Genomic DNA, 14,080 nt, shown 5'->3' on the forward strand with positions numbered 1-14,080 from the left:
TTTTACTGTTGATGTACATTTTTAATATTATTATAAAAATGGTAGAACAAATCGATTCGAATAAAAAAATTTGGTCTTCTCGAATGGAATTCATTTCCGCGGCGGGTAAGTACATTAACCGAGTTAATTTTAACGCCGGGTTAGTCTAATGCTCGTGCAAATGGTAGACTGTACATTCAATAGAACGTTCCTTTGGACTCAATATAGCGTGGATGTTATTCAGCACGCTTAATACAATGGCCACAAAACGAACTTCCTTCTGTCATAAATTATGCTTGACGTTGCATTCTGTACAAATATTTAGTCCCCACGAACGCCGCAGATCGATCGCGGAAATACTGTGACTTATTAACTCCTACTTTTTCCGCGTGGACCGTCAAAATTATTATATGTATGTAATTATACGTTCAAATACTTTAAGATCATTGTTGATCTGAAGTCGATGTTGCACTAAATATTCTACATACTACTCAATGTAACATCCTCGGTTAAATTACAAGTTTAACTGAGTAAAGCATTAATTTCTTCGATGTTTTTTTACATTCAATACTCCGAAAGTATTTTCTCCATCTCACTTTCGTTACGAAAAACTGATATTTAAAGAACAAATAGATTATAATACATAATTAGTGCATTTGGTGTATTGCACCTTTCATTCCATTCTACATTCTACCTACCCGCAGCTCTATTCAGAGATTTTAGATGATCATCTCATAAACGTTTCGAAATTTCACAATTTTTAATCAAACATCGATTGTATGCTTAAATTAGGTATAACAGTTAGGTGACGTCTGAAAATACTAATATTCCTAAAATTTCGATGGTCTAAGATTTGCGGATAGTATAATAATTCATATTGAATTAATTCACGTTAAAAGGAACGTTAAATATGTAGATGCTGACTGTTTAATAAACTGTAATTACTTACAGTTTATTAAACCAAAGGGAGTGTAAACAACTTTACTTACTCGTAAGAATGTTGCGACGATTTCGTCCGAAATAGTAACGGAAGTCTCGGTAGCTCCACCGTGGTTATGGAAGTCCAACTGTTTCGTCCGCTTATCTTCGTCTAACTAAAATAAATGATGCGTCTGAATATAGTACATCCTAATACGGCTAACGTATAGACATCATTTATATGGAATATTCGAATGCTACAAGAACTTAATTAATTTTGAAACTGTATCACGGTATAATACGTTGATGAGAAATAAATAAAATCAGGCATTTAGGTCAGATTCGCAAAAATTGCAGGTTCACAGCTTTACCATTGGAACGACGATATCACTTGAAAACTGACTGCTACCATTACAATTCTTACAGATACGTTTGCATTCGTATTCGAAATATATATCGTGCATTTCATTACTAAATAAAACATCTTCGATCGTATGCATAAATAAACAATTTAAACAACAATACATCTTAACCTCACTCTGGTATTTGTTTTTCACCCAAGAAACGCTGTAACTATAGATTCCTTAGATAATTTGCTACATATAAAGTATAAAAGATACTCGACTTCATACAACGCGTAGAATTAATGAAAGAATTTGTCATTAACATTCTGTATGAATGTAAAAATCTGTGTATAGTAAATGCAAAAAATAGTGTAATCTTGTCTACACATTTAACGTACATATAAGCATGCGACAAACATTGAATTTTAAGAGTAAATCTTACATATTTGTGATAACGCTTGTCTAGAATTTCAATTTCAATGACGATAGTCAAGGAAAACGAATTTCGCGTAACTAGACTGGAAACAATCCAAAGTGCCACTTCACTTTTCGCGCCGAGTTCGTTGAACGATTCGCTGCTACCCAAATCGTATCAGATCACAAACTACCAACTTAAAATGCTGCATTCCAATACATTATAAGAACCGTTCGTCCTTTTGACGAATGTAAACACTCACTGATCCTTCACCGCTGATTCGACTGTCAACATTAGATCACCTTGGCCTCGATATTATAAATTGTGGTTTGTCAGGATTAAGTCGAATATGAACATGATTCGCTCATTGTTTTACTACCGATAGAGATAGTAAACGGCATACTCTGAATTGTATACTTTGTATGTTAGAAACGACTTTATAAGGGTGGTAAAGAAGCTTGTTCCAGGACCAAAAGGCATAGCCTTCCCCACTTTGTGGCCAGATCCTTTAGGAACAAAGACCCCATTTTTTGGCAATACGGTGCCAGACCGTTTGCCATGTCTAAACTCTCACTCTCTCTCTCTCTCTCTCTCGTCATTCACACAAGAAATCCTTCGACACCCGATAGCTGGAAGACACAATGCGGTCGCTAGCCATCGCCCGTCGTCAGGGCTGTTTAGTCTCATGCACTCTCTATCAGGACCGCACACAGGCTCAGTCCCTGCCATAAAATCCTCGAAAGCAGGACAGCGTGGAGCCATCTGCCCTCGACCTCATCTTTGAATTTGGTTACACTTACATATATATATATATATATATATATATCAGTGTAATGATAGTTTTAAAGTCGAAACTAACGTTACGTATGCATAAGTAACGCTGATCTAACTTGACCGTGACCAGACAAACTTTAGTTGAGGTTTATATATTTAAGGCTGCCGTCTCACCGGGTCTTGAATGCGCGCGTACGCTCACACAAGCTAGGAAAAGCGTGTACGTATACGCGAAACCGTTTCAATCAACTTTCGTCGTGGAATCGGCAAGAAAGAAGTTTTTGAGGGTATAGTTGCCTCCAGTAGACATCTATGCAGACGGGTCTGCTGCGTTTCAACACTAATAAGCACCGTACGTTAATGAATTTGTGAAACGTGTACTTAGGCAGACTCTAGAAATGACAGAATGAGGCTTCAAGAATTCTCCGTCACCGGCGCTGATGGCATATTCGCGCCATGTACCATTAGAACCGGTGGAAGTACACCCTAGCCGATAAATGTAGGAAAGACATAGTTGCCGATACGTATTGAGAGTCGTGTCGCGTTGTTGCCGCATTTCCCCTATTACTATTTTGTCACCAGGAAGGCTTGAATGAATCACGGCGAAGCGGCTGGAGAACGGAGATGGGCAAAGATAATATCTGGATAAATTAGAATAAAAGTTCGGTTCGAGAGGCATACAGTGTTGCTTGCGGTGGATTATGTATTAATAAAATGTAAAAGGTAACGTTTTCAGTAACATACTTCATTCTTGAAGTCCCCAGAAGCCCGAGCCGACCGCCTGGAGTTGCTCGGCGATGTATCATCGATTATGCAGAAACAGAATTTCATTATTTTTCATCGTATCAATATGAAAGTGATTCTGCCAATTAAATTGACAGAAAATAATTGAAATCAGACAACTTTGAACGAAACGGGCTTTCAATTCTGCAAACGAATTTGATGTGTAATATCGTTAATAATGATAGTTGAAATTGTGTCAGGTTTAGTATCTTTCCATCATTCCTTCTTACACTTCCGGACCTCTCTATCTTTCATTATTGCTACGTTTAGCAAGACTGTGACGCTAGACGCAGCTCTCGTGCCGTATTCCTTCAAGACTTCTCGATAAAAAGAGAGCACTCTGTCGCAACAGCATAGCAGAGACAGAGAGAACAGAACATGTGACAACTATGCGTGAAAAATTCGTCTACCCAGAGTACCTGGAGATGTCATCTCTGTACAAGTTCTTTTTATCGACCGCAGTAGTTTCATTAGGGTCCGTTCGTTTACTGGGGGCGCTTCGATCGATTCGAACCATAAGAAAAATGAGACGGCAGCCTTAACGGATTTAAGTTTCGGTTTTAATAGGCTTAAGTTACTATCAGAGTAGGGCCGGTATTCATAGTCGCTACTTATTCTTAAGCAAATGCTTAAGCATGCGGCATCCTCTCCTAACCTAGTAGTTAGTAAAGGATGCCGAATGCTTAAGTATTTGCTTAAGAATAATTAGCGACTATGAATACCGGCCTAGATTGATTTAGAAATTTTTTAATTTCTACGTCATGAGACTGTATGAATAGGGAGCAGCACCTACACGTAACGCATTGAAATTTTCGTGCAGATGACGCTGATGGAGGCGTCGGTAACTAAAAAAATGTAAATCTAATACCAGATACGAAGTATAGAATAGACCTGACAACCAATGCATTTTTTTGTCCCGGGTTTGGGGGTCCTAGGGCGGTATTCTCAGGCGCTACTTATTCTTAAGCGAATGCTTAAGCATGCGGCATTCTCTACTAATCTAGTAGCTAGTAAAAGATGCCGAATGCTTTCACAGGCGAGGTATAGATGTATCAGCTTATGGCAGTCGTGTCACCATCGACGAAGTATAGAGTAGACCTATCAACTTATGGATGTTCGTGTCACCACCCAAACTGTGTTACCGACCGATAATTTGAAGACTGAATTTAGCGGCCTCTGTTCATGATCAGCGTTCAACTCCGGAACTACTCTGAAATGTGTGAAATGCTGAAAGGTGCGTACGTGATTGTTTACGTGTGACTTGTTTAGAGTAAGAGTTTGACATAGAGGGCAGGCTTTCGCTCCGCTACGCTTGGGCTCGGTTTGTCAACGACTCGCGTGGATTTCTCTCCGAAAATCCAAAAATCTATTTCGGGGATCGCTCTTCTTGAGAGCTTGTACAAGCTATAAATTGCAAGATAACATTGATTGTTAGTACTTTACATGTAGTGGAACACTTAACTAACTTTTTCCTGTGTCGTATGCCGAAAAATATTAAAAATTGACGCTCTTACTGACATTCCCGCAAATCTCTGCACTTCGCGCATGTCTAAATAGACGGTGAGCAACCGGTGACAAACCGGTGAATTATCTCACTAGATTTTACTCTGAACGCAACCGCTCACTTACCACCTACTCAACATGTTTAGTAATCGGTCGCCATTTTTTGTTCAGGACATAAACTGCGGTACATTTGGGATCAGGAATCAGTTCTGGTTTTTCAAAATGTCGAGACCCGTTCAAAATAATAATACAAGGGTAAATATAGGTTATACATTTTATTTTCTGCACTTTAAAACTATCACTCGTTTCAAAAATGTACACTTACTTCAAAACTTATGCGTGACATTCGAAAATGTTCTTTAAACAGATTATTGTTATATAGAGGAACTATAACCTCTATATAATTTTCATTTCTTGATCTAACGCCACGTTCTGCGATTAATAAATTTGTTGGTTGCGACAATTCATCTACTATTATTTTCATTACATTCAAATGCAAACTAATATCTAGACCAATTAATAATTCTGGATCCATGTTTTTAATATTCCCGCCAGATATACCAAATGTCATTGGTTGCGTTCAGAGTAAAATCTAGGGAGATCACTCACCGGTTGATCACCGGTTGTCGCCCACAGTCCTCTCTTCGGTTCCGTCTATATAAGTCAGCGCTGTCCAAGGTCGTTCCCACGGGAGCTTGGGGTCCTCCGACTCTCGTCCGCGTTGTCATGGCAGCCTTCTTAGCATCGCGCGGTCTCCTTGACAACGGAAGGCACGCCGCGCGAAAGAAAGATTGGAAGGGGAAGCATGCGCGTGAGGGGCCCCTACGCTGGACAGCGCTGATATAAGTCTGTTGGCAACTTCGTGTCAACTGTTTCGTTTCCTCTCGCTCGATCATTGGGTTTTCTCACTTGCGCTATTGGCCGCGCGGAATAGCGTCCACAACACGTTAGGAGCTCGCCGCCAGCCCCGTTCGTCGGACTGGTAACGAGGATTTACTGTATTGCTCAGGTTTTCTCACCTTGCGTGCAAGATGCTTATCACGAAACAAACGTTACATGTATTAAATCACAATGTCTTTCTATTCACTTTCACTTGTCTTATTCAATTCTCGGCACTAATTGCTTTGCCGTTTTAAATCTTGTAAACGTATAACACTCATAATTGAAATTAAAACACCCAATCTTCTTGTAACTGACGTACATACTGCGAAAAATTGAAATGCCAATGACGCTAAAACTATAATGGCATTACGACTGTATCAAACACCCCGAATGGTATGAAAATGATAACTGCAGATATTGTGAAGATATTGGGTGAAGAAAGTAGGGAAACTATACACTTTGTGTAAAAACCGAGAAGAATCTTGGGGGTATAATTCACGAGAGTAAAAAAGTTGAAAAGAAGAATAAGAACCACCATTAGGCCTTTGTATTCTGCATTTTGCGAAATAACCGCGCACTATTCTTACGAACGGTACCATGTAATTTAGCAATTTTCGTACGGAAAATAAGCGCAGGAACACAGTAATTCGATTATCGAATGAAAATTACATCTTCGAGTTTTTCTTACTGTTTCGCTATTATCCATGCACGCAAGACGAGACGTCACGATGAAAAACAATCAGGTACATGGAGCAGAATCGAAACTTGTGGTACAGAGTAGCATTAAGACAAATAATTGATAAACGGTACGACAGTCTAGATGCAGAAATGATAAAGTGGCATCCGTAATATTGGCATTATCGTACTGACATATGAAAAATGCAAAATGGCTTCGAAAAAAAAAGTACACAAACGTGTTTGTTACGTTTCCTTCGCAAAGGCAATGGTCGAACTTCATATATGTAGCAATTTTCATATCAAATGAACTGCATACTTAATGCGCTTAGGGGTTCGCGTTCGAACCTAAGCCGCCATTACCCGAACAAAGTTCATTCTTCACTTTCGATTGACCCGAAGATAGAGCACGATGAAGGTGACACGAGTGATTCTTTACATGCGGTTGTAGCGTACGACACGTTCGTATTTTCGCTGAAGTTGAAACTGTATCAACGAAAGTTCATTTTATAAACCTTCAATTTCATTCATATACAATTTTCTGAATGACTAAGAGAATTTCAGATAAAATTCTCTTCATTCTCGGTACGACGATACTTTTCTGTGTATTATTCACCGTGTTAATTACATACGGTACGGTTGGGCTTGTAAACAGACGTTTTATATGTTACAACCAAATACACGGTTCGGGCAACAGGTTGTAGATAATAAAGTGGATAATTCTACATCGCAGAATAAGACGAAAATGAAGAGTAACAAAATTGTGGTGAATGCTTCATTCTTCAGTTATTAATGTTTAAAAAATCGGCTGAGAAACGCCTGAAAGACAGCAATTCCGCGATAATCAGTGGAAACACTTGCCTTCGTTACACTGCCATTCATTAGTACTTACATATAAGGACACCTACTTTGTATGAAATAATGGCGAAAATCTTTAGAAATTTATTGAAAAACTCTGTCAAATATTTTCATACGGCCTTTATTCGGTGTTTTAAAGTAAGAGCAGTGAAAAGTATTCAATCTGTACCAAATATCACATTTTGTGGAAATACAGCAAGTGCCCTAGTACTTGTATCATTGTTTTTTTACGGATGCTGTACGTACGTGGCTCTACTGACCTGAGCAACACTACCTGCTGACCGCGGAGTTACCATTCTTCAGGCGTTCCTGCCCCGAATTTGTGAGCATTAATAACTAAGAAACGAAGAGCCTCCACCGCAATTTCGTCACTCTTGATTTCCCTCTTATTTTGCCACGTGGAATCAGCCATTTCATTCTCTACTATCTATTGCCGAACACCCTGTATCCTCGATGGAAGTTGTTGGTCGTGTTGTAGGGCGATGTGGAGATAAAAGACCCACTTATACTGTATGAACGGATTTTTACATTATGTGGAACGTGGCCAGAGAAACGTATGCGCGCAAAATTTGCGATGGCGATGGTGTACTTGAGCCTGCACACGTTCATGCAATATTGGGATTTGTATGATTACATGGGTGACTTCGATATGGTGGTGCTAAACATGTTGGAGACTACGATTATGACATCAACTTTCGTTGCCTTGATTATCTTGCAACGCAACAAACGGTTGGAGGCTACGATCATCGCGATGAGAAAATATATCGCGGATGTTTCGTTGCTCGAGGACACTCAGGAGAAACGCTTGTACCATAAACATAACAACGTGGCCTATTTTTTTGGCAAATACGCGATCATTATTGTATGCAGTACTGCTTCTCTGATGTATTTGCGACCTTTGATAAGAATGGTCCTTGGCCATCAAGGTATTCGTCGACCGTTTGGTATCCTCCTTGGCTTTGTGTAACTTCATCGCTTGAACGACGAGAAAATTCATGGACAAGCGTAGATCACGGGGGTGAAGATAAATGAAACGTGCTCTGCGCGAGTCTGATTCCCAAATTTATACCGAATGATACGATGATCAGTACCGGAAATCTTAGAATCCCTCAGTCCCTTTCGGTTCTACGAGTCAGAGCTGAATTCTTTGCGTCCCACGAATTCTAGATCCTCCTCTCCGAGCGCTAGGTATTGGGGTCTGACATCCGTCACCATGACATCTGGTGGCGAAAGTAGGAGCGCATGAACCTGCCCAATCACATATACTTTGCATAGAAAGAAACATTATCGCATGTATAACACATGTATCTTGTACCCATATCGGCGCCATCATGGCTAGGCCCCGCCCCCATGTCAGATCCCAATTCAAAATCAATTCCTTAGGATCCTATTTGATTATGTTGAACCTTTTTTATTGAGTCCCACATTACCACAATTGAAATTATTACCTTTTCTTCTTATTTCTATAGAGTATGTGAAACTTTAGGCAACTGATGCACACTGAGTTAAAATGCGATTCTAGCTAAGCAACATTTTTTTGTCATATCTTTTCCGGTACATATATGGAGTTTAAAAGTACTTACACATTTATTATTTTTAATATTATTTTTACTTATTAATGATTATGTTTTGTGTTCTCGATAAAAGTTGATATTTCAAACAGATAAATATTTCAGCGAAAAACAAAAAATGCATGTAATGCATATAGAATAAAATTAGTGCGAGGCGTTAAGAATGCCGTAATATTTAGCTTCTGGTACTATGATAAATAGGTACGTTAATAAAATTTAAGGATAACTTTTGCTGGTTTTTGCAGGTTATTGAGAAATTGCTTTTTTCAAGGGCATATCCGAATTTCAAGAAGAGATTTAATTTCTTTTTAGCTACTATCGAAGGGTATTAAAAAGTAATTTGTCGACATTAACATCGGATGATATTGCTCTATTGGCAAATCCTCCGCCCCTGAATGAAGATCGAAGGTGGCGATTAAAATTAAGAATATATTGCGCAAGATTGTACATATTTATACTATAAGTTTTTAATAATATTTCCTATCAAGTACCTATAACACAGACACAATCGGGTAATATTAACTGTTATTGACACAATAATATTGAGAACACCTATATTTTTACTAACACACAAAAATAAGCAGAACATGATTATAAATAAGTAGAAATAACAATAAAAATAATAAATAAGTAAATACTTTTAAAGTATGCCCAGATAGCACACGACGTGTTAAAGACGTCCATTTTACGTCTGTTTTTGGTCTGAACGTCCGACGACCGTATTAAGACGTCGGTGTCGAGACGTTTCTAAGATGTCTGTCTTAGGCGTCTTTAAGACGTCTTTAGGACGTCTTGAAAGTCTGAAACAGACGTCTTTAGGACATCTTTAACACGTCGTGTGCTATCTGGGTGTATACTTACAGGAAAAAATAATGACAAAAATAATTTTGCTTAGCTAGAATCGCATTTTCAACGACTGTGTGATGAGTATAGAAGTTTATTTCTCATATGTCCACACAGGTTATGTTAATAGTACATTGTCTTATCAACTGCCATATCGGGCGCACATTATTTTCGACTACACCACGGACGTGCGAATTTACAGTCTACTGTATTTATACCAATTACCCGTTACGTGTGTGCCAGGATGCCACGCTACAGTAATTACCTTCATATTTAATCTGGTCCTACATTTCTGCGGAAGATTATCAGTCCTGTCCTATCGTATTCGAAATATCTCAACGGAATCACGTCGATCCGTCAACGATGGCATCAAAAAGGCAGTGGCCATGCATTTGGAGCTGACAGAGTATGTATCAATGTTTCATTAATTGACATTTCATATTCCTATGTAAAACTGATGTAGGTACCATCGCCAACATGTATAATACAGTGTTCCCTTGCGTAAAAAAAGCTTTCATATAAAAAATAACAATTTATAATCAGAAATACTGTGGGAATTTTTACACTAATTCTATTTTTGAACCGTTATTTTAAGAAATGTACACTTCGCAGGTCGATACGAAGTTTGAACGACACTATTTCTGTGATCCTTCTTCTAGAACTTCTGGGCTGCTGCAGCAGGCTGGGCCTTTCTATGTTTGTTGTGCTCGTCGTAAGTTGGCGCTTCGTTTTAAGTGGTGAATCCTATTCTTTGGGTTAAAAACATACGAAATTTTAGATTTTTTTTTTAAGATACTAGCAATTCGAATAATTTTAAATTTGGACCATGTGTTTATGTATCTTTGAAGAAGTTGTAGTTTTCTGTATTAATTTTTAGTAATAGATATAGGAGTTATGAATGATCGATCATCACGCCGCCTATGTCCGCTGGTGTGCACGATATCTCTGTAACCACTGAACTGATTACCTTCAAATTTGATCTGTATGTCGAACAAACATTAATTTATTCTTTGCTGAACCAGGATACCGATAAGTTATATAAGACTTCTTTGATTAGATAAGAAAATTGCCGCAAAATTGTATAGCAAAAGATAAAGTTTCAGACCTTTTAATTTAAAAACTCTCTCCACACTTCTCAAAAAGTTTTTGTATTTTTTCTGACTCATCAAATTATGGCTACATATGTATACAGTGAAACGCCGTTTCATTTGTTCTGTTTTAGATTACCAGGAAGGTAAATATCATGCACACCAGCAGACGACGAATTTTCCGCGGCGTGTTGGTCGATCATATATATTTGTTATTAAAAATTCATAAAAAAAACTATTGCTTCCTCAAAGATGCATCAAAATATGGTCCAAATTTCAGATGAATCAAATCGCTAGTTTCTTTAAAAAAAAAAACAATTTTGCTATATTTTTAGCCCAAAGAATAGGATTCCCCCCTTAAGGGATCATTAGGGATAGACGGGTCGAAAAAATCGATTTTTTTTAAAAAATATTTTTCGAAAGTACATATCCTCAAGAATGTACTGTTAAAGGTTCATGGAAATGTTCCGATTACTTTAGCTTCTACAGAGGCATTTTATAGGGAGCGCAGTGTCTCAGCCTCTATAGATGAAAACTTTAAACGCGTTTTTTTTAAAACGTCATTTGTCCAGATCGTGAAGATAAGATCTCAGAATCTATCGAACCGATTGCTTTATAAATTTTACTGCTTATTCTGCACACCTGTGACTCTCGCACGGACTACAACCAAGTATTTTCATTTTAATATCGAAAATAACAATAGAAAAAAAACAAAAAAAAAACATTTTTCTTGCATTTTGCCTGCCATTTTGCTAATTTTGAAGATAAATCACTAATTATAATCCAAGCGATAGCGACAGTCATACTGATCAAGAATCTGCTTGGATTTTTGGGTTCAGATAGTCAGATAACTCTAACACTTGAAAAGCAATAATTTTATTACTTTTATATTTTTTATTTACTGTAGAAATGTAGTTTAATAAATAGAAAAATGTTTTATTTCGTTACTATATTATTGTCGTCGCAATAAATTCCTGAAAATCGCTGAATTTATCGGCGCGCTAACCGGAATGACCCCTTAAGTTCACAGCTATTATTACGAAAGAAGAGAATAGATGACATTGATAACATCGCTGGATTATTTCTTCACATTTTTCAGAAATTCGGCACAGATTTAGCAGGTGTAATAACTTACGGGTTGTACGCCATTGCTCAAGCTGGCTGGTTGTACTCGTTCTGCTATATTGGCGAACAAACGATTTTTCAGGTATTTGATTTATTTAATAAATTCTTCGTTAGAGCTACGCTGCCCTCCTTAGTTAAAATGTCCTATTTTTCAATTTTTCATTTTTTCATTTTCCGAGATATGTTGAAATGTTTGAAGTTCTTTTACCTTTCAAGTAAAGTCATAAAACCCTACGTACTTCATAGAGATCTATAAACAGTCTAATGTATTTGACCTAACTGTTTTTCGGATGGTTAAAATATCCTATCTAAAACATTTAATTAATTGCTACGTTAATAACATTATCTATCGCCACATCTATTACAAAAAATTATATTAGGCTGTTACGAAATAACAACAGTATTTTTTAAATTGAATTAAGAAAAACAAGGACGGCACAAAGAGAATGTTAAAACTTCAGATTCTCAATTGTTTCGAAATGTTACATAGGTTATTTTAATTAAGGTGGGCAGTGCGAATCCCATCCGCAAGTATTTATACAGGGCTACGTAAAGACACTTTTTACAAGCTGATTTATCAACTTGAGGCTGGATACAATTAAACGATCAGTTATTTTAAATAACTGCATAAAAGCTTTCAGCAAATATGAATTTCATAATATTATATGCATTAAGTTTTCAGCAATAATACTATGCAGTGTTCGATATTAAACACACAGTGATCGTTTTTCATCCCATGCAATTTGAATTATTCAGTCGAATTGTTAGGACATATGATCCTCTAATTGTTCACAATCGTATAACAATTGCGCATTGAAAATGTATTTTCGCTTTGCCTCATTCCTTATTTTACACGTTTTTGATCGTGATATGCACAGTATTAACAGAACGATTAACGTCTAGTCCCAGAAAGTGGGTGAAGCATTCTACGAATTCAACTGGCCAGCGTTGGGAAATAATGACAGAAAGTCATTGTTAATATGCATCGTATATGGGTACAAAATGCTATATCTCACAGCTGGGAAGGTCTACACTTTCTCTCTTTTCGGTTTCACTAGTGTGAGTATAACGATTCTCTATAGCTTCCTGGAGTACAGTGGCTTACAGATTCATTAAAATATGAAAGTTAAACTGCAAGCAAAAATTTAATTGAATGCGTTAGTACATTGTAAAGAAATCTGTGAGTCATTTGCATCAATTTATTCCACATATCAAAACGGGACATTATAAAAATTAACACTATTTCGTCCTACGAGGACACGAGTACCTACTTAGGAATTGTTTTGTAATATATGAAAGTTTTGATAACGATCCTTTTTCTAACATAGATCATGAAAACTGCAATGGGGTGTCTCTCCATGTTACGAGCCAACATGTAAAAATACGAGTAACGAGAATAATGCCATTACGAAACGTAGAGGAAGTGTAATATATGTGGAATACCAATTTGTTCAAGATGAATAAAAAATTACAGCAGAGGATGGCAACAAATAAAACTGCATAACATCAAAGGGAAACTAATAAAATAATAAAGTAAGAAACTAATAAACTAATAAAGTAAGGAACTAATAAACTAAGAAATTTTATATTTCAAACTATCAGTAATAATGAAAAGCAAAAAGTATCTGAAACTTTGTTCTAATTGAAAAATGACAGAAAGTAACGATTTTGTTAAGGTGCAGATAATTTGACATACCGGTATTTCAATTCACCTTCACTTTATAAAATTACAAAAAATAAGTAAGTAAGTAAATAATAAACTTATTTTCTCTTATGGTCTAATCAGGTTAAAAAATCGCAGCTTACAAAGAATCATCTTAGGTCCACTCGCAGTGGACACAGTTTTAACTTCCAAAGTCATAACCAGACTACGAAGTATACGCACATTTCACACGTGAAATATTGCACACACTCTTCGCGCTGTAATTCACATTGCAAAAGAGCAATTAAAACCTAAAATTTCATGTCACATTTTTACATTTTCGAAATGATTGCAAAATCGACATGAAACCATAGAATTAATATGCAAATGAGTAGATTTCGCCGATCGTTTTGCGGTGGACGAACGGCCGGTGATTATTTACTTTTGGGATTCCTCACCGATTTTCATGAAATTTAGATATGTTGTAAAACTCCACATTTTGAATAACTTTTTCCTATACATGTTACCGCCGCTCGGCTTTACTTTTCAAGATATTCACACACGGCATGGTAGCGGACTGATGCGAGTCGGGGATGTTGACGGGAGCCCCCACACACCTGACAGGTGCTCTCGAAAGCACCCTCTTCCTAGCAAAAAAATTATGTTTTAGAACCAGAGTC

General features: G+C 37.2%; 1 protein-coding gene across 2 annotated transcripts; it reads left to right on the forward strand.

Annotated features, from left to right (window-relative positions):
• Positions 1–9,791: 9,791 nt before the first annotated feature.
• LOC143366896 (uncharacterized) lies at positions 9,792–13,231 on the forward strand. Of its 2 annotated transcripts, XM_076808344.1 has the most exons (5): positions 9,792–9,951; positions 10,158–10,257; positions 11,733–11,840; positions 12,662–12,817; positions 13,087–13,231. In XM_076808344.1, exons 1-5 carry the CDS (start codon positions 9,932–9,934, stop codon positions 13,135–13,137), a joined length of 435 nt encoding a protein of 144 aa, XP_076664459.1. In that variant the 5' UTR covers positions 9,792–9,931; the 3' UTR covers positions 13,138–13,231. The 2 variants fall into 2 exon arrangements, with proteins under 2 accessions (XP_076664459.1, XP_076664458.1); XM_076808343.1 differs by lacking the exon at positions 13,087–13,231 and having other exon boundaries at positions 12,662–12,883.
• Positions 13,232–14,080: the final 849 nt, after the last annotated feature.

Source organism: Andrena cerasifolii, chromosome 3 (assembly GCF_050908995.1).
Source record: "Andrena cerasifolii isolate SP2316 chromosome 3, iyAndCera1_principal, whole genome shotgun sequence".
Classification (NCBI taxonomy): Eukaryota; Metazoa; Arthropoda; class Insecta; order Hymenoptera; family Andrenidae; genus Andrena; species Andrena cerasifolii.